We start from the raw sequence: 18,810 nt of genomic DNA, 5'->3' as shown, positions 1-18,810 counted from the left end.
ATTGATCTTTCTTATTCTCTGAAGTTGCTGTGTTGTTGTCCTTTGAGGCACTAGGTTTTGTCTTTTATGATTTTTTTATATAATGTGCCAATTCTGACCATCTTTTGAACTATGAAGTTGAATGTTTGAACCTCTTCACTGTGTTTCCTAGTATGTTGTTTCTAGTTAGATGCACGTGCAATAGCTGTCGCTTCTGCCTATTTTAGGCCTAATTTCTCCCCATTCGTATAGTTTTAGTAATGTAAGTGTATAACTTTATTGATTTGCACTTAAGCTAAGTTTCCCTAAATTGTAAAACTTGGATGCAGCATATATGAATGCAGTAGCATGATCAATAAAAATAAGTAAAAATTTTATTGTCTCCTGTTTCAGGCTGTACTGTCCCCTATGCTTTCAGCACCACATGTATCTCAAGGCGTGTATCCTGTTCTGGATCTTCACTCATTGGCCGAGTCAGGTAATATAATCTATTTTAAAGTCTTGCTTAAGAAGTGAGTCAAGTTTTTGAGTTCTTTGAATTAATTTAGTATTCTTGCTGTAAGCAAGGATATGAAGCTTTGTTTCAAGTTCTTGAGTGCTGAATAGTGTTATAATCTGTTTAGTTTATAATTGTTACTGCACAAACTACTTGAGTATTTTCTCATAGCAATAAAATTCTGTATGCTGTTTTTTGTCATTCCCTTCCTGAGGGCATAGCAGGAAAATTTTGTTTGGTATGGTGGGTTTATTTTTGTCAAGGCATCTGAAATAGTGGGAAACTTTTAGCTTTAGTGTGTACATAGTCCTCTGGTTTTAATTATTTTCTTATGGTGAAAGATTTCTCTTCTATTTAGGTGGATTTACTTAAATTACGAGTACTGAAATGATGACTGTTAGAAACTGCTGTTTTTATAAGCAAACATTTTGACTTCTACTGGATAAAGGAGAAGATTGGCTGCGGGAGAACCAGTTGTGTTCAATACTGCCTAGCTGTTCAAAACAGCTTAGCTAAATCCTAACATATCATCTAGTAGCTGCATTAGAAAAATAATCAAATATATCAGTGTTATTTCAGTGTCAGTCATGTTTGTGTTGCCAAAACACTTAACTGGAGAAACAGAAAACGAGACTACTACTCCTTTCTCCAGTTAATAATTTGTGTGGTTAGCAAACACTGGCAAAATTATCAGCAAAGTTATTTATGTCTACTTTATAGCTTTAAATTCTGCGTGTATGCAGTATGTGTTAAAATACGTGTTTGTGCATCTTCATCTGTTTTTATAGGAGTTCCTTTAAGTGTCCAAAGGTAGAGTGGAAATGTTTTTCAGTTCTTAAAAATTAGGCTGAAGTGAAAATGCATTCTGGCAACAAGTAATTTGAGAAAGTAATAGCTGGATTTGGATTTGAATCAAATCTGATTTTTAATCCATACTATACATACAGTTATACAGTCCTTTTAAGTGATTTATTTTAATTCTCTGTCTTCACCCTCCAAAAACTCAGGGCTGCTTTTAAACTTGAAAAAATACTTCATGTGATTTGTTGAGTTTTTTTAGGATATTTCTTCCACAGGTACCTTATACTTCAGTGTTTATACTTTTTAGGTGAAGGAGAAGACCTTCAAAAGACATTGCAATCTATTTATCTTGGTTATATTTTTGCACTAATGTAAAGTAGATTAAAAGCTTAATAGTTGATAGTTGTCTTTCTGAAATGGGAGGCAGCAGGGAGAAATCCCAAGTAGTGTGCCTGTTATTGAGACCAGTGTCAATATCCTGTACTGTCAACAGCAGTCTGATCAGCAGGCAAGTTAAGCTGTTAGGTCCAAAGGCAAGACAAAGCTTCATTTGTGCTGTCTTTTGCAAAGCCAGAAGTAAGAGAGTGCTAATGAAGGAATTAGCTAATGAGATCTGAAGTTTATGATGATGTGATGGAGGCAGCTGTATGTGAGGTATAAAGCTGGTGGAGGCAGGAGTTGAGGTGGTTCGGAAACAGATTTTATTGGTTGTTAGTTGTCAGCTAGATAGTTGCACATTTAAGCTTTTATAGATGTAGATGTAAAAACTGTATGTCATAGTACTATAAAATACTGGCTGTGTAAATTGGCTACATATGTAATGTTATTATGATTTAATCTGTAGAATCAGAGGAAGAATTTTATGATGCACTAAGCAGTCCTGTGGAAGATGTGCCATTTTTTGAAGTCCCAAGTGATTCCGTCAAGCAGGCTGTCAGTACAAGGCGAAAAACCCTACACAAACAAGAATCTTTGAAAAATATGACAGATTTCCAGCTGAAGTTTGAAGTAGCTGAGGTAAAATTATTTTTAAAATTTCCCTGAAGCACATCAGAACTTTAATTTTTTCCACGTTTGTTGTGTTTATAAATCCATATCTGCAGAGGTATTCGTTCTCCATTTTTCCCTGGAACTACTCAGTGTTTTTTCCAAGTCGTAGTTGTACCTCTGTATCCTTGTCATCACTGAAATGCTTTGATTTATCCACTTGATTTCCCAACTCACTTTGTCACTGAATTTTCTTTACCTATGTCTCAGAAATTACTTTACATATTTGTTTTAGCTAAATATGTTCTTGTGGCATCTTTTTTTCCAGTTACTAATGTGGTCAATGGGGAAACTTCATTAATGTTTTATATTGTAACAGGCACCTTATTTTTCGGTTCTAGTTCTTCCCAGATACTGTTGCCCAGACATATAAATCTGTAACATCTTTGTTGTAAGAGTTTTCTGTGTTCTTGATGTTTCAAGCTTGTGAGGGGAGAAAAGAGTATTTTATTCAAATACAAGAACACTTGCTAACTGTATCAGTCCCAGTAAAAGAGGTGACCTCTTAACACTATCGTTAACTTTGTCATTACACCATCATGTTTATGACACTGTTACTTCTGCAATACAAAAAATTGTATTTTACTTTTACGTTTATTTTAAAAATAAATCATACAAATTTATTTAACTTTACAAATTTTGTTTTATGGTAGGGCTTACAGAATGTCTTCAACACACCACAGTTAGCTTGTAGCGTGCTATATACTACACCTTTACTACAAATAAAACTGAAATGTACTATTTGTGTGATGACAAGACCTTATTTAGAACTATTAGTCGAAAAAGGAGGATGCTGTGTTCACATTATTTTCTAATGACAACTAACTTGCAATCTTTAAGAAAAAAATAAATTGGGAATCTATTAGAAATCACCTCTGTTGTCCTCATAGTTTAAGATTACTTACTGGGTTCTCTTTTGATTTTCCTTATTTGTAGACAGCATTACATGGCAAGGAAGAATACATGTATTTGTTTGGTTGTCAAAGTTGGATACAACAGCTCAGCTACTTATTTATTTAACAATAGTATTGTCATGCATTGGTGAAAATGTAGTAAATCCTCTTTCCAGACATTCAGATTGGGACTCTAACTCTTAGCAGGAAAATTCAGAGCAATTCCAGTGAAAGTAGTAAATAATGCTGACTGAAAATCTAGTTTTGACTGTATTGAATATTGCTGAGTGCTGTACAGAATTTAAAAAAAATGAGTTTGTGTAACTTCGGTATTACACACATGCATGTTTGAAATTTTTGTTATGGTAACAGCAACCAGTACTAATTGTTGAATTGTTTATTTTTTTCCAAGGCATTTACTGTATAAAGTTAAATTATCAATACACAAATAGACATTAACCAATAAAATGTAAGTGAATATATTATATTCTGTATAAAAATGAAGAAATTATACTTCCTATAATCCTTTACTGTTTTTGGATGTGTGTTCTGGTTCTTTTTTTTTAGGTCTTAATTAAATTATGCCGTCTTACTGGTGATACTGAGATGCCTGTGCTCCAGCTTGGTATTTTGGGCTTAGGCACTGAACTTAAAATGAGAACATTTGACATGACTGGGAATGCTTTCCTTCGTGAAGTTGGTCTTCTGTGCCCAGAGTATATTGGTAAGTATTTATAATCTGGTCAAGGAATTATGCACAGATAACACTGTGAATTTGTCTTGAAAAACTCTGTAGGGCTTTTGTCAAATAAGGAAGATTTGCTTCCCAAGTTAAATGCAGGACTGAGGGAAAGTAAATCAGGAGCTCATCCTCTTATTAAGTGCTTTGGTAAATACATTCTGGTGCTGATGATTGTTGAGAGACGTTTAATTATTTTACATCTGCAAAAGAGGTTTTGAGATTAAACAGTAATGACAGCTAGTTGGCAGTTTATAGATTAAGAAGGTTTAAATATTTTTCTTTAAAAAAAAGTAAATTTCTGTGTTCTTTTTTATTTTCTTTTTTTTGTTGTTGTTTTAGATGATAATGGCAAGCCAGTTTACATAGTTACTACATTGGATAATGTAGAAGATGATCTTCTCACTCTGGAGTATATAAAGGTTAGAAAAGAGTAGACTTTGCTTTTGAACTGTAATCATATTAATACGCCGCAGATGTTGTTATTTACTGATGTTTTTAATGTCTTGAGTGTCATGTGCAAAGTCTGTCTGCTCCTTCAACAGAATATCTTTGACATCTTAAGTTGTGGTGGTTTTGAAAATAACTTTTCGTAAATGGAATTTACAAACTTCTGATTTGTTTGTTTTATGTGCACTTTTGGTGAAATAGACTGATATTAAAGGACCAGAACTGAAAACTGTCTATCAAAATGTTCTACAGAAAATAAAGGTATGTTATCTTTTTTTAACATAATTTTCTCGGTCTGGGAGGAGAGGCATATGGATAAACAAAAATTTTTCTTTTAGGTGAACTTTTCTTCTCTAGATGTTCATTTGCATACTGAAGCTCTGCTGAATGCTATGAACTATCTGAATAATCTTCTACCTAAACAAGAAACTAAAGTTGCAGAAGAACCGGTCCATGAAAAACCAGAGGAGAAAAAGGATGTTCTTAAAAAATTAAGTAAGTTTCTTAATTATTTTTTCCTCTTTTCATTCCTCTCTCTTCACTTAAGTAAGGAATAAAACAAATGTATTTTCTATCTTTGCAAACTTGTCAATGATGTTTGATATGAGAAATTTTGCTTAGAATTATTTGTATTTGTAGGGTTGTATCCTTAGCCACGTATAGTTTTCTGACATAGGTCAAGGCGTACCTTTGCTATGTATTGGACGCAATAAGTCAATGTAAATAGAAAACCCATAAACCATTGTCAGGTTTTTATTGTTTTCTTTTCCTGGTATGAAATAAGGAAATTGATGGCCTTGTGGTGACTATCTTATACTTGAGGAGCATTAAGCTCTTGCTTGTTTTGCAGTTCAGAGGGATACCAAAACATGTCCTCGTTGAAGAAAATTAACTTTTGTTATATTTTATTTCCTGTAGCATCAAAAAAATCAAAGTATGAAGATGTTATTGACCTCATTATCTGTGCAGATTTATCATGTTTGAGTATTTTTATCAGAGAGAAAAACCACAGGATAGCTGAAATTCACATTGAAGGTAGGAACAAAACTTTAATCACAAAAGTATAAAACTTTGTAACTATAATGGTGTATAGACTTCGTGTGCCTTGTTTTTGAGGTCTGGATAGCCAAGTGATTATGAAGAAAGCAGCAACTGATATGACTGCAAAATTGAAGAACATCATTATTGTGGATTCTGATGAGACAGCATTGTATAAAAAGGTAGGTATATGCATGTATTGTTGATTTTTTTTTTTTTAATGGATGCTAAGTTAAACTTTTAAGACTCTACTCTCTACTGTGACTTTTTTCAGTTATGTTTGATGTATTTGTTGGTAGTAGCATTCTCTATGTGACAGATGGATTTTGCTCCCACAACCAGTAATTATTACACTGAAATTAATTAGTGCAACTGTGATATTTTTAGCTGCTCATTGTGAATCTTACTATGCTGATTTAGTGAAGAAAATTATTCAAGCTGAGATGTAAACTGAATATTTTCAGCTATTTCAATGGATTTTTTAAATTCAGGGTTTTTTTCATGTATTGTTCAGACACTTGAGCTAAAAATATCTTAATGCTGTGAGGTACTATATTTTGTTTTGAAGTTAAGTTTCTCCAGTATGTAAGTTTTTACAGTAGAGATATTATTTTTTTTTCTTGTTAAGGCTCTTTACATCACAGGAAAAGAAGTCTTCAACTTCAGAATGGTATCATATGTGAATGCTACAGATGGCACTGCGTATACAAATATGGATGTTGTTGACAATCGTATTTATCTAACTGTTGGGTGTATTCAAGTAGTTTTTGTCAACAAGTTTGTTTCATCTATTTTGGTAAGTTAAATTTTCCTGATACTGTTTCTTAGTATCCAAGAGAAGTTGTCAGAGCAAGAAAGAGTGTTCTATATGGGGTTGTATCTCTTTGTGTGAGGGCTCTTACATAGTTGTAAAAACTTTTTCCTGGGATTGATGCTTGGGATGTTTATTTTTCTTGTTTGTTACTGTGGAGCAGATGAGTAAGCAAAAAGGTTTACCATTGTTAACGGTAATGTTTTTCTTAGATGATTTGTGACAGCTGTTGAACATACATACCATTCATTATTTATAACACTGAAATATAAGTAAGAAACAATGAAAATCATGCCCTTTCCATAAATTCTGCTAAGTAAATAAATCTTTTGCTGTTCATATGATTACAAGTCATATTACAAGGTCATTTCTCTTACCATCTAATTTTCCAAATATTTAGTGTAGAATTTATATTTATATATGCATAATTTATCGTATTTGAGGGAAGATTATCTTATTAAAGAATTTGAATAAAATGTGTAGCAAAAATAACATCTTCAGATGGCTCGATATTTAAGTAACTGTGGTTCTTAGTGTTTTTGAAGTACTGTGATTCTTAATAATTAATTCCTGAGATCTCTATTCCTTTCCTAGGCTTTTATAAATAATTTTCAAGCTGCCAAGGAAGCTCTTACTGAAGCAACTGTTCGAACAGCTGAGAAAGCAGCTACAGGTGTAAAAGGTTTAGCAGAGCGTAGTTCCCGTTTGGCACTAGATATCAATATCAAAGCACCTGTTGTGATAATTCCACAGTCAGCAATGTCTGCAAATGTCCTGGTGGCTGATCTTGGTCTAATCACGGTGAAGAACCAGTTCTTTATTGCTAAAACAAAAACACGATGCAGTGTCCCACCTGTTATTGACTCTATGACGGTGAAATTGAGTGAACTGAAGTTATACAGGTAATGTAGTATCAATAATTTTAAAATTCATTTATTCCGTTTGGAATTCTTCAGTTAGCTTCAAAGACTAGTTAAATAATTAGGTAATGATTGGTGATTGGCAGACTATTATCTTGGAATATAACAGCAAACTAATATTTTTTTAAAGCAAAGAAAATGTGTGGTTTAGGAAAAAGAGCAGTCTGCATATCTTTAAATAGAAGAAAATGTTTGTTCGGGGTAAATTGTGTAGTATAATAGTACTATAAATTTATGCATTGTTCATTATTTTAGGACAGACTATATGTATTTGTATTAGACTGTTTTGATGAGATTTTCAAGCTATGCATAGCAGCAAAGGTATGTGGTTTGATAGCCATAAAGAACTATTTGAAAATGGCCCTTAGTGCAGGGGGCTCATGGGCAGAGAGGGAGTGGAAGGGGCTTTTCAAAGACAGTTGAAGGGTACTGAAGAAGGAAGAAATTGCTCTTCACTGGAGGGCAGGTAGGAGGTCCTGACTTTCAACATGTTTGTGTGTTGCATGCCTGATACGTGCCTGATATGTCTTCCTTACAAAGGAAGGAGATCTACTTGGTGGAGTAAAGCTTCAACTAGAGCTACTTGGAATAGTATAAAGGCAGTTTTATAGCATTATTTAAAAAGACGAGGAAAAGACAGAAATCTATTTTTTTAAAGCATGTGCAATATGTGAAAGCTGCGAGTATTTTGCTTCTTTTCACAGATCTTACTATGAGCAAGATTCTTTGCAAACTGAAGTACAGCTGCTGCAGCCAGTCAGTCTGGAAGTAGCTGTTGAACGAAATTTAGCTGCTGCGTGGTATAATGAAGTTCCTGATATTGAAATATCTGGCCGACTCAAGCCTATGAACGTAAGCAGTTTTTTTTCTGAAAGCAATTGTTAAAATATTTGTGGAAAACAGATTCATTTTTCTCTATAAAAGTCCAGGCTCAGTAGTTTAGGTATTGTTTAATTTCAAGACATAGAGGTAGAACAGATTTTGTTGTTTCATAGGGGAAAAGGAAATTAATATATTTCTGTTCTAATTTAAGCACTGCATTTCATTTGTGATAATCCAGACAGACTTTGTACTATGAATTACTGTTGCTAGTATAAAATGCTTATTCTATTCTAGCTTTTTATCTGTCAATGTCATTCAATGAAAGATTGGAAAAGTTGGGGTTTATTGGTTTGTTCAATAGCAGTGCTGAATTTGTACCTATGACAAGCCTGAATGCTGTGCCATGTAGACACAGATCTATGGGGCCAGATGGGATTCATCCTAGGGTAATTTAAATGTAACATAAAAAAAGAAATTTAACGTAAATTGAAATTTAAACATAACATAATTTAAATTTAACATTAAAAATATAAAGGTTGTGAAGTATGTGAGGAAAACCAGTTTGCCAGATTTTGAAATAGAGCTTGTAAGTATTACTGCAAAGTAGCTATTACTTTAAAGTGCCTTGTGACTAAATGCAGATAAAAATTTTGGTCAGCTGTAAGTCCAACTGTGCATGTGTATGTATTCTGACATTCCAGTTTCTAAATTGTAACTTGGTGGTGAAAGTTTGTGGATAAAAACAAAATAATGTGTGACTGACCTCTGATTTCTAGAAATTACAGTAAGGAATTGTGTGAACTTGAGAAAAATGTTCAGCATCCTGAACAGAGACTCAGATGAGATTAATTTATCTGTTTATTTGTAAGCTTAGATTTTACTTACTGAAAGTTACATGAACAGAATTGTTCTGATTTCCGTTCCAATCTTTTTTAAAGCTCATTCTTAGTCAGGAGGATATTACCACAATACTGAGGACACTAAATGAAAATGCAGGTGAAGGCTCGGGTGCATCAACAGCTTTGCCAGAATCAAAAGCATCAACTAGTCATTCTAGTGAAATGCATGGTACTTCTCAGCACTCTGCAGGTAATAGCTTCTAAAATTATATCATCTGGGTTTTTTAGGTATTATTATCAATGTATGGCTTCTGTTGGAATTGCGTTTAAAAATGGATGCCAGACTCATTTGTGTATACCAATATTGTGGAATCACAGAATAATTAAGGTTGCAAAAGACTTCCAAGATTATGAAATGCAGCCTTTGACCCAACACCACCATGTAAACTAAACCACAGCACTTAGTGCCACTTCTAGGTCTTCTTGGTGACTCCACCACCTTCCTGAGCAGAAATCCTTCCTGACATTCAGCCTGAACCTCCCGTGTCTCAGCTTGAGGCTGTATCGTCGTTCCCTGTGAGTCACTAGCTCTCTGTGAAAAGAGACCAGCCCTCCATCTTGCTACAACCTCCTTTCAGGTAGTTGTGGGGAGCAATAGGGCCCCTCTGAGCTTCCTGTTCTCTAGCCTGAACATCTCCAGCTGCTTCTGCCACTGCTCATATAACTTATGTTCCAGACTATTCAGTGGTTTCATTGCCCTTCTCTGGACATATTTCAGAACCTCAGTGTCCTTGTTTTGTGAGGGACCCAGAACGGGAAACAGGATTTGAAGTATGGACTTACTTTGAGTACTGGCTGAGTACAGGGCGAGGACAATCACTGTACTGGTCCTGGGGGCTGCACTACTGCTGATACAGGCCAGGATGACATTGGCCACCTGGGCACAGCTGGCTCATATTCAGCCCCTACTGACTAGCACTCTCAGGTCCTTTTCCCCCGAGCAGCTTTTCAGCTACTCTGTCCTCAGCCTGTAGCACTGCCTGGGTTTGCTGTGATCCAAGTACAGAGTTTGGCACTTCACCTTGTTTGACTTAATGCTACTGGCCTCAGCCCATTATCCAGTCTGACCAGACCCCTCTGCAGAATCTTCCAACCCTCCAACATATCAACATTCCTGCCAACTTGGTGTTATCTGTGAACTGACTGAGGGGCACTTGATCTCCTTATGCAGATCCTTGGTGAAGTTATACAGAACTGGTCCCACATTGAGCTCCAGAGAGCACCACTGGTAACTATCTGCCAACTGGATATAATTCCATTCACCACCACTCTCTAGGTCCAGCCGTCCAGCTAGTTTTTAACCCAGCAAAGAGTGTACCTGTCCAAGCCCTGGACTACTAGTTTCTCCAGGATAATTCTGTGGGAGAAAGTATCGAAGACTTCCCTAATGTACAGGTAGCCAACATCTGTGGCCTTTCTCTCTTTCTCTTGATGAGTCATCTGGCCAAAAAAGGAGATCAAGCAGGACCTGCCTTTCCTAAACCCATTATGAAACCATTCTGGCTGGACCTGATCCCTTAATTGTCCAGTTTGTGCTATGTTATCGCACTCAAGATGATCTGCTCCTTAACTTTCCCCAGCACTGAGGCTAGGCTGCCAGGCTTGTAGTTCCCTGGATCTTGCTTTTGTAGATGGGCATCACATTGGCCAGCCTCCAGTCATCTGGGACCTCTCCAATTAACCAGGACTGATGATAAGTGATGAAGAGTGACTTGGTAAGCTCCTCTGCCAGCTCTGTCATTCACCAGGTTGAATCCTGTCTGGCCCCACAGACTTATGAGTGTCTAAGTGGCACAGCAGTCACTAATTACTTCCTCATGGATTGCAGCAGGTCTCTTCTGCTCTCTGACCCTGTCTACCAGCTCAGATGGCCAGTTGCCCAGAGGATAATAATTTTCGCTCTTAAAGACTCAGTTAAAGAAGGCATGAAGTACCTCAGCCTTTTCCTCCAGTCGTCCTTAGCGGCAGTGTACCGTCCACATCCAATAAAGGGTGGAGATTATTCCTTTGCCTGCTCTTTGGTGTTAATGTATTTTTAAACGCACTTCTTATTTTCATTCACAGCAGTGGCCAAATTGATTGTTTATTTCCTCTCTTATGTGATTTAACAGCATTCTTGTACTCTTCTGGTTGCCTTCTCCTTCTTCCAAAGGTCATAAACTCTGATTTTTTTCCCCCTGAAGTCCTCCCTATTCAGCCAAGCCAGCAGATAGAGACAGTCTGGTCCTGTGCCTGTAAGATTTCCTTCTTAAGCTACATCTAGACTTCTTGGACCCCTTTGGTTTTAAGGGCTTATTGCCAAGGAGCTGTCTGAACCAGTGGCCTGAACAGGACAAAGTCTACCTTCCAGAAATCCAAGATTTTGTTGACACCCCAGAGTATTGAAAATCCATGTGTCATGGTCGCTGTGCTCAAGATTGCTCCAACCATGGCATCTCCCACCAGCCCTTCTCTGTTTGTAAGCAGTAGATCCAGCAGGGCATCTGCCCTGGTGAGCTTGCTTCCCAGCTGTGTTGGGAAGTTTTCTTCAGATACTCAAGGAATCTCATAGACTGCCTCCTCTCTGCTGTGTAACATTTCCAGAAGACATCTGAGAGGTTAAAATTTCACAGGATTTCATGACAATCATGAAACATCAGCCATCTAATCATAGAATAGTTCATCCACCTCCTCCTCCTGGTTGGGTGGTCTATAGCAGACTCCCTCCAGGATATCTGCCTTTTCAGCCTTCCCCCTGATTGTCACCCATAGGCACCCTCCCATCACTATCCTTGAGCTCTGTAAAGTCAAATGTACTTCCTAATGTACAGAGCCACCCCACCACCTCTCCTTCCGAAGAGTTTGTAGCCATTCAGTGCATCACTCTGGTCATCCCACCACATTTCTGTCATTGCTTTCCTGCTGCACAGTGGCCTCCAGCTGTTTGTTACCCATACTATGTGCATTGGCACAGTTGCACTTCAGCTGGACTATGGATTTTACACCTAACCCTGGCTTCCCACCCCTAGGCTCATCTTAAGTAAGCCTGGTCTTATTCCCACCCCCCTGCCAATCTAGGTTAAAGCCCTCTTAATCAGTCCTGCCAACTCACGTGCAAGAATCCTTTTACCCCTTTGAGACAGATGAGCCTCATCTCTTCCCATCAGTACTGGTATTACATCAATTGTCTCATGGTCACAAAAAGAAAATTCCAATAATGTCACCAGCCTTCAAAGCAATGTGTTTGTCAGGTGGGTTCTCCTGTTTATTTCAGTGCTTTTCCCTGCTACTGATGGATCAAGGAAAACGCCACCTTATGCTTCTGTGCCTTTAACCATTCATCCTGAAGTCCTTTCTAATTGCCGTAGGACTTTTTTCCTCAATGTCATCATTGCCAACCTGTAGAAGGAGAAGTGGGCAATAATCAGGGAGCTGAATCAATCTAGAGGATCTTGCAGAGTCGCAGAATGGGTCATGTTGGAAAAGACCATAGTGGGTCGTCTGGTCCAACCTACCTGCTCAAGCAGAGTCATCCCACCTGCTTGTGTGCGAGAGGTGACAGAAGCTCTTTATTCCTCCATGGAAGTCTCTTGCCCCTTTGCCTGATTACTTGCTCACTGGCGTGCATTGGGATGCCAGTTTCTGAGCCTGGAGGAAGTGATCCTTGAACATCAACTCCTCTTCCCCCTGTTCCCATGGATTCTTTCAAGAGAATTCCCTGAAGTGGCTAAAGTTCTCTATCTTGAAGTCCATTGTTACAGTCTTAATTGCTGCATTGTTCACTCCTCACCCAGTAGGGAACTCTGTGGTCTCCTGATCACTACCCTGCCAAGGCTGCCCCCAAACTTCACATCTCCCACAAGACCTTCCCTGCTTGTTAGTGTGACGTCAAGCAGCTACAGCATTCCTTGTGGGATCCTCCATGACCTGTGACAGGAAGCTGTGATCAGTGCTTTTCAGGAACCTGCTGGGTTGTTCATGTTTCACAGTGATGGTTCTGCAGCAGATGTCAGTGTAGTTAAAGTTCTCCACAAGAACCAGTGTTGTTGTTTCTGAGGCAGCTTTGTGCTGCATGTTGAAGGCCTCATCCGCTTCCTTCTTCTCCTTGGGTGGCCTGCAGCAATCACCCACAACAGAGACATCCCTACTGGTCTGCCCTTTTATCCTGACCAATAAGATTTGGATTTGCTCATCATCCACTGCAAGACAGAGCTTGATACATTCCAGGTGTTTCCTCACATAGAATCTTTCTCCTAAACAGAATATAGCTTCGTGGCAATGTTCCAGTCACGTGAGCTATCCCATCACATCTCTGTAATTGCAATTAGGTCAGAGTCCTTTGACTGCACACACATTTCTTGTTTCTCCTGATTGTTTTCCATACGGTGTGCATTGGTGTGCAGGCACATTATAGAAGTATTTGATTGTGCAAAGGGTTCCCCTCAGTCTATCTTGTGGCTACATTTTGGAATGCTTGTACTCACTGAATGTATTCCATCTTAAGCCTCCTTTTGCTGCTTGGGTGGTCACTGTAGTTCTCTCCTTCCTACACCTTATCTCATCAAGCCTGGCTCTGTCTTTGTTCCCCTTCAAATCTAATTTAAAGCTCTCACAACAAGCCCTGCTAACTCCTAAGCTGAAATCCTTTTTCCCCTTTGAGACAGGAGGACCCTGGTTGGTGCATGATTTTCTTGACAAGACTGAAGAAAACATAACTTGTATTCCAGATCTCGGCTCCTAGTAGTACTACTACTTCATGTAGTAGTTCTCCTAGTACTACTCTTAGTAGTACTTCTTACCTGAGCCCCAAGAAGGCAGCAGACTTCCCTGTGGGATCCAGCTGGCATACAGGGCCCTCAGTTCCTCTCAGAAGAGAGTTGCAACAATTACTTTTCTTTCTCTCTTACTTAATCTGAAATTGTGATGCATTTGGTTGACTGACCCACTCTGGGCAATCCCCCAGGTAGACATTCATGTTTATTATCATTTGCTTCACGCTCAGGTTCTGGAGCCTCATACCTATTTTCTAAGGTTGCCTGTGAAGGCAAGGGATATGATTCTCCTGCTGCCCCCAGCAGGGACCTGTTTCCTCGTCCTTTAGATCTCTTCCTTCTGTCTGATGACAAGTGTGTTTGAGTTCCTCTGACTTGTGCTGAGCTTCCACCTCCTGCATTTCTCTCAGGAGTTTTCACCAGTCTATCTATTTTTCTATCAGATCCCCTGATACTCTTCAGGCTCTCCACTTCCTCTTTAGAGCCACCAGGCTCAGCCGGTCATCCACCTGGTCCCACTGCACACAAGTGTAGTCTCTTGTGCCCTCTGGTGCTAATGCCAAGCTCAAACACTCCCTGCAGCTGCAGACCTGAACGGGTGCATGCTTCTGAGGAAGCTCAGTCTGGGTTGCTGTGCTCCTTCTAGCAATGGCTTTTGGATTTATGGAGATCACTGTTTTGTCTGTTCTCATGGGGTAGGTGAAAGCCACAGGAGCTCTCCTCAGGAGCTGGGGTGTCACTCTGCTGTCATACATGCCCTGCCCATGGGAACTGCTGCAGCTGTGCCACATCCTTCTATTGTGCCATGTCCTGTTTGCCCACCTTTTCAGTGTGCTCCAAGTTGCTCATACTTGCTAGAGTCGTTTAAATCTCCCTCAGTTGCTCTGGCAAGGCCCTCAGGTTGAAGGCTTCTCTTAGGGAGAGCTATTGGACCCTGCCAAGTCTCTCCTATTTCTTGGGTTTCCCTCACTCTGGGAAACCCCTGCCAGGCTCTTAGAGGTATTTTGCCCTGCAACTGTAGCCACTGCTGCTGCTGTCCTTGTTGCTGTTACTAGTTCCTCCTTGGCTGGTGAGGTTGGTTGACTGCCAGTGGACCTGTAATCTTGACATTGTGGTTTGAGCTGTATCTGACAGTAATAATAATGAATAGGAGCAACTGAGCCACTGCAGTGAGTTTTGGAGCATGACATGCAATGTAAGGGTCCTGTTTTCCTAGCCATAATGCAAGGCAGCATTTAAAAGTCTGTCGACTACATTTGTTAACATCCCAACTTCAGAAAACTTCCATTTTACTCTCCTTCCCGTATATGGTAGTTTAATTGCTGTTCTGATTTAGATCTGTTTGTCTGTTGTAATGATGACAGCCTTGAAATTTGTTCCTATTCAATATATGTCACTGCCTATTGACTGTCCAGCACACACTAAAAAGAAAAGCAAGTAAAGTTAAGAAAACTATATTTTGTTGAATTCCTTTTTAAATATGAAGATCAGCAACAGTGTGGCAGATAAACAAATGAGGATGAAAATAAATTTGTATTCTTTGCAACACTCTTGCACAAAGTACTGTGCAATATTGAGGGGAAGTTGTACATTTGTGTTTTAAAGATGGTAAAAATCTCATTAAGAATATGTAAGGGAAGTGTTTTATATTCTCAAACATGGTGTGATTTTGCCGAAAGTAGTTTCGTGGAGCATGATAAACGCGTACTAAGTGTGGATGGATTTATATGTGGAGAAAAAGGGAAGTTGCTGTCTTTATGGTCATAAGTGAGGATGTTTTGTTTTGTTTTTTCCTTATTTGCAGTTTGGTAATTTTCTTAATATTAACCATTTTTCCGATTCCTGAAAGGTGTAACTGTAGTGACATCAGCTGTGGTGGAATTGCATTCACCTATGAAAATAAAAACAACACTAAAACTGGACTTCAGATTTGACTCTCTGACTTTAGTGTTGTATAGTCCGAATTCAAAACAGGTAAGTATAATTTTGGTTACAAAGAGTAATCAGCAGATTTAAGGTTGCATAGAGTCCTGGAAATTCTGAACAAGAATAGCTTATTTTATGACAGAGAAAGTGTGTTCTAGGAATAATAGCAAATATGATGGAAATGACAGAACAGCTATTTTAGCTAAATCACTTTTGGCAGATACTACAAGAAATAGAATAACCAGTAGTACATAATATATGGCATCTTCTGTCATCTAACTAAAAATCTGATGAAAATTTATATTAATTTAAAATACAGTTTGGGAAGAAAAATATGCAGAGAATGAAACACATTCATTAGTTACTTGTAGAGATGGATACATGGACACACAAAATGGTGGAGAAAGTTTCTTAAATTTGTCAATGTCAATGCATTTATATTCATCTTGGTTTAAACTTACAAAATTTGCCACCAGATTTTTGACTAAAAGTTTGTAATTTATTATAAACTTCGATCTCTCACTTACGTAAGCTTGCTTTAGAAAGATGGTAGAAGGGCAAAGCTTTCCTCTTTGAAAGTTTTCTATTGTATGTTGTTGATTGTAGTTGTCTTTTGAATTAATAGTGGGTTTATTTAATTTATTATTATTGAAAATATCGTCAGTTAGAATAAAACTGTATATTATACCTATGTATTATTTTTTGCTACCTGTAATGAAATCTACAAATGTTTCATTTAAACAGGTTAACAGTTTGGATCAGAGAGATGACCTTTTGAAGCTTGCAGAGTTTAAATTAGTTCTCATGTCAGCTGCTCTGAAAATGTTGTCAGATGGTTCAATGAATGCTTCTGTCAAACTTGCAAATTGTACATTAGATGATAAAAGACAGTTGATCCAGAAGGCTACACCAAGGTCTGTAATTTTACATAATTCACTGTTTATTAGAGATAGACAAAGAGTTTATAGCATTTTAGTTTTATTAGTATTCTGTTGAAACTGCAATTGTTTTAGTGTAGGAGTTCTTAAAGTACATGTTACTATGGATTTATGTGTTTCACTTACCTTTTGTTCAACGTATCTTTATGAGAGAGCAGTACTAGATACATAAAATTAAATAAACTGAACTTTAAATATAAATTTAATAAATGCGCATAGAAAACAATTTCAGTTTCCACTTTAATGTAGTTCTAAGTCAGACTGAGATGATGTTTCATGAATACTATCAAACTTCAGTAAAACTGAAGTGATTTGATGTGAAAACAAGGAAATATGATGATTTGTCTTGTTAAAAAGTATTAACACCTTTAGTACAGTGTATGGAATTCCAGTTAGTTTAAAAGTTATATAAAATTTGGGCTGTTTTTATTGGGCATGTTCTAAAATTATTTGTATTGCTTTTTAAATTCGGTCTTGTTGATGCCTCCTTCATTATCTTTCAGAATGGTGGAAATGAAACATGGATTTGAAAAGAAAGTTATGGTGGATGTAAACTACAAGCAGGGGAGAGATGGCACTGTTCTTGATGTTATTGTTCAAGAGATATATCTTTGTGCAAGCATGGAGTTTCTACTTACTGTAGCAGATATATTCCTAAAAGCTAAAGCAGAAAGTGCTGCTGCGCAGAGAAATCTGAAACAGTCACTACATGTAAAGGACCAAGGTATATACCAGTATACAACAGAAATAGTTTAAAACCTGTATTGGAGTATCAGGTTAATTTTGGTATTGTAATTCCATGTAAAAAATACAATATTCCTTTAAAGGTGTTTCCTATGTTTATATGTATAGAACAGCTTGTAACCATTGATGTTGCTTTCTTTGCACCATGGAAATAGATTCATGACCTTTAGTCTTTGTTTCCAAATGAAGTCTGGTCTTACTAAAGAAAGAAGACATCTAAAAATGTATTAAAATAAAATAATGCCACGTATTATATTGTGCTTACACACAGAAACTGCCTGCCTGATATTGCTGCCTAGAAATGCCATTTCATTTGTCCACTGATTTGCATTTCTTCCTACATCAGAAAACAGACTTTGAGCTTGAGTACCTGACATCAAAAATTGGTCCATTAAGAGCAGGAAATAATCTTCTTATGCTTCCAGGCCTCAGGTAGTTCTCGTCATGTATGCCAAAGCAAGTCCCAGTTTTTTTGGTGTTATTTTCCCAAGTATCGTAGTTGTGTCCCTCTCAGCCAGGCCTGTTGTGATTATTTCCTGATGATCAAAGTCTAAACAGATAAGGAAATCTTATATGAAAGTATATTTTTATTACAAGTGTTTACATTAGGCATCAGTAATGCTGCACTATTGTTGTGTGGAAAAATGAGGGTTTGCTACTCCAGAGAGCAGAAAATGTGCTTAGCATTTTCCTAAGACTCTTATCAAAGTTGGCAGATGTAGTTATGGAGTGGAGCTGATACATTTGTTAATGCCACAGGTAATAACAGTGGTGATAATGTTATCCTTATCATTTTGACAGAAAAGCTTCCTGAAGTCTTTTGTTATACCCAGGAGTAATTAGATATTAAATGGTTTTGTACCTGCAGTGAAGAGCCTAGAAGTGTCAGTTGCGGGGATCTACTGATTTGCTAACACTATTTATGCTCGATCTTACCCCAAATAGTCAAGGCCTCCCTATAAGTTACAAGAATTAAATAATTATTATAATCAATATTATTAATTATAATATTAATAATATTAATAATTAAATCACAACAAGAAAACAATTGAAATTTAATCTTTGAACAATTAAACTAATGTAATTTATGTTTCTGAAGCCTCTGTGCAGCCTGTATCTACGATGGAAATGAACATTGTTGTTAAAAATCCAGAGATTGTGTTTGTGGCTGATTTAACAAGAAGTGATGCTCCTGCGCTGGTGGTTACAACACAGTGTGAGGTCTTCATTAAAAGTAGCCCTGAAAAGTACAACATGACAGCTGCTGTTAGAGAGATACAGATGAAAGCATGCCCATTTCTTCCAGAAGAAAGGAAAGAGAACATTACTACGGTGAGTTTGGAACCATTCAGTGTGTATTTAAAAGGTGCTAACTTATACTACTAAAATACAAGTAATTTCTGAAATGTTCATCATTAAAATGTATATACCAGTATAGTAGTATACATTTACGATATAAGTAAAATTATATGCCTAACATTTTGTTGATTTTATTCTCTTTTATCTGATATGCCTAAAGAGTCATCTTGATCTGTGACAGTCGGGTTTGCTTTGTA

General features: G+C 37.4%; 1 protein-coding gene across 4 annotated transcripts in view; it reads left to right on the top strand.

Annotated features, from left to right (window-relative positions):
• Positions 1 to 18,810, top strand: part of VPS13A (vacuolar protein sorting 13 homolog A) — a 106,982-nt gene that overhangs the window by 39,317 nt on the left and 48,855 nt on the right. For all 4 annotated transcript variants that reach the window (XM_088157083.1, XM_088157082.1, XM_014868795.2 and 1 more), the window contains exons 24-39: positions 373 to 457; positions 2,121 to 2,293; positions 3,784 to 3,940; positions 4,298 to 4,377; positions 4,607 to 4,666; positions 4,744 to 4,900; positions 5,324 to 5,440; positions 5,522 to 5,625; positions 6,072 to 6,239; positions 6,849 to 7,156; positions 7,879 to 8,026; positions 8,935 to 9,085; positions 15,496 to 15,620; positions 16,317 to 16,486; positions 17,014 to 17,234; positions 18,354 to 18,586. In XM_088157083.1, the coding sequence (XP_088013209.1) occupies positions 373 to 457; positions 2,121 to 2,293; positions 3,784 to 3,940; positions 4,298 to 4,377; positions 4,607 to 4,666; positions 4,744 to 4,900; positions 5,324 to 5,440; positions 5,522 to 5,625; positions 6,072 to 6,239; positions 6,849 to 7,156; positions 7,879 to 8,026; positions 8,935 to 9,085; positions 15,496 to 15,620; positions 16,317 to 16,486; positions 17,014 to 17,234; positions 18,354 to 18,586 (2,457 nt within the window). The remainder of the gene's footprint in view (positions 1 to 372; positions 458 to 2,120; positions 2,294 to 3,783; positions 3,941 to 4,297; positions 4,378 to 4,606; positions 4,667 to 4,743; positions 4,901 to 5,323; positions 5,441 to 5,521; positions 5,626 to 6,071; positions 6,240 to 6,848; positions 7,157 to 7,878; positions 8,027 to 8,934; positions 9,086 to 15,495; positions 15,621 to 16,316; positions 16,487 to 17,013; positions 17,235 to 18,353; positions 18,587 to 18,810) is intronic.

This window comes from Sturnus vulgaris, chromosome Z (assembly GCF_052056855.1).
Source record: "Sturnus vulgaris isolate bStuVul1 chromosome Z, bStuVul1.hap1, whole genome shotgun sequence".
Taxonomy (NCBI): domain Eukaryota; kingdom Metazoa; phylum Chordata; class Aves; order Passeriformes; family Sturnidae; genus Sturnus; species Sturnus vulgaris.
Note: the sequence above shows the minus strand (reverse complement) of the source record. Positions and strands in the feature narration are given on the sequence as shown.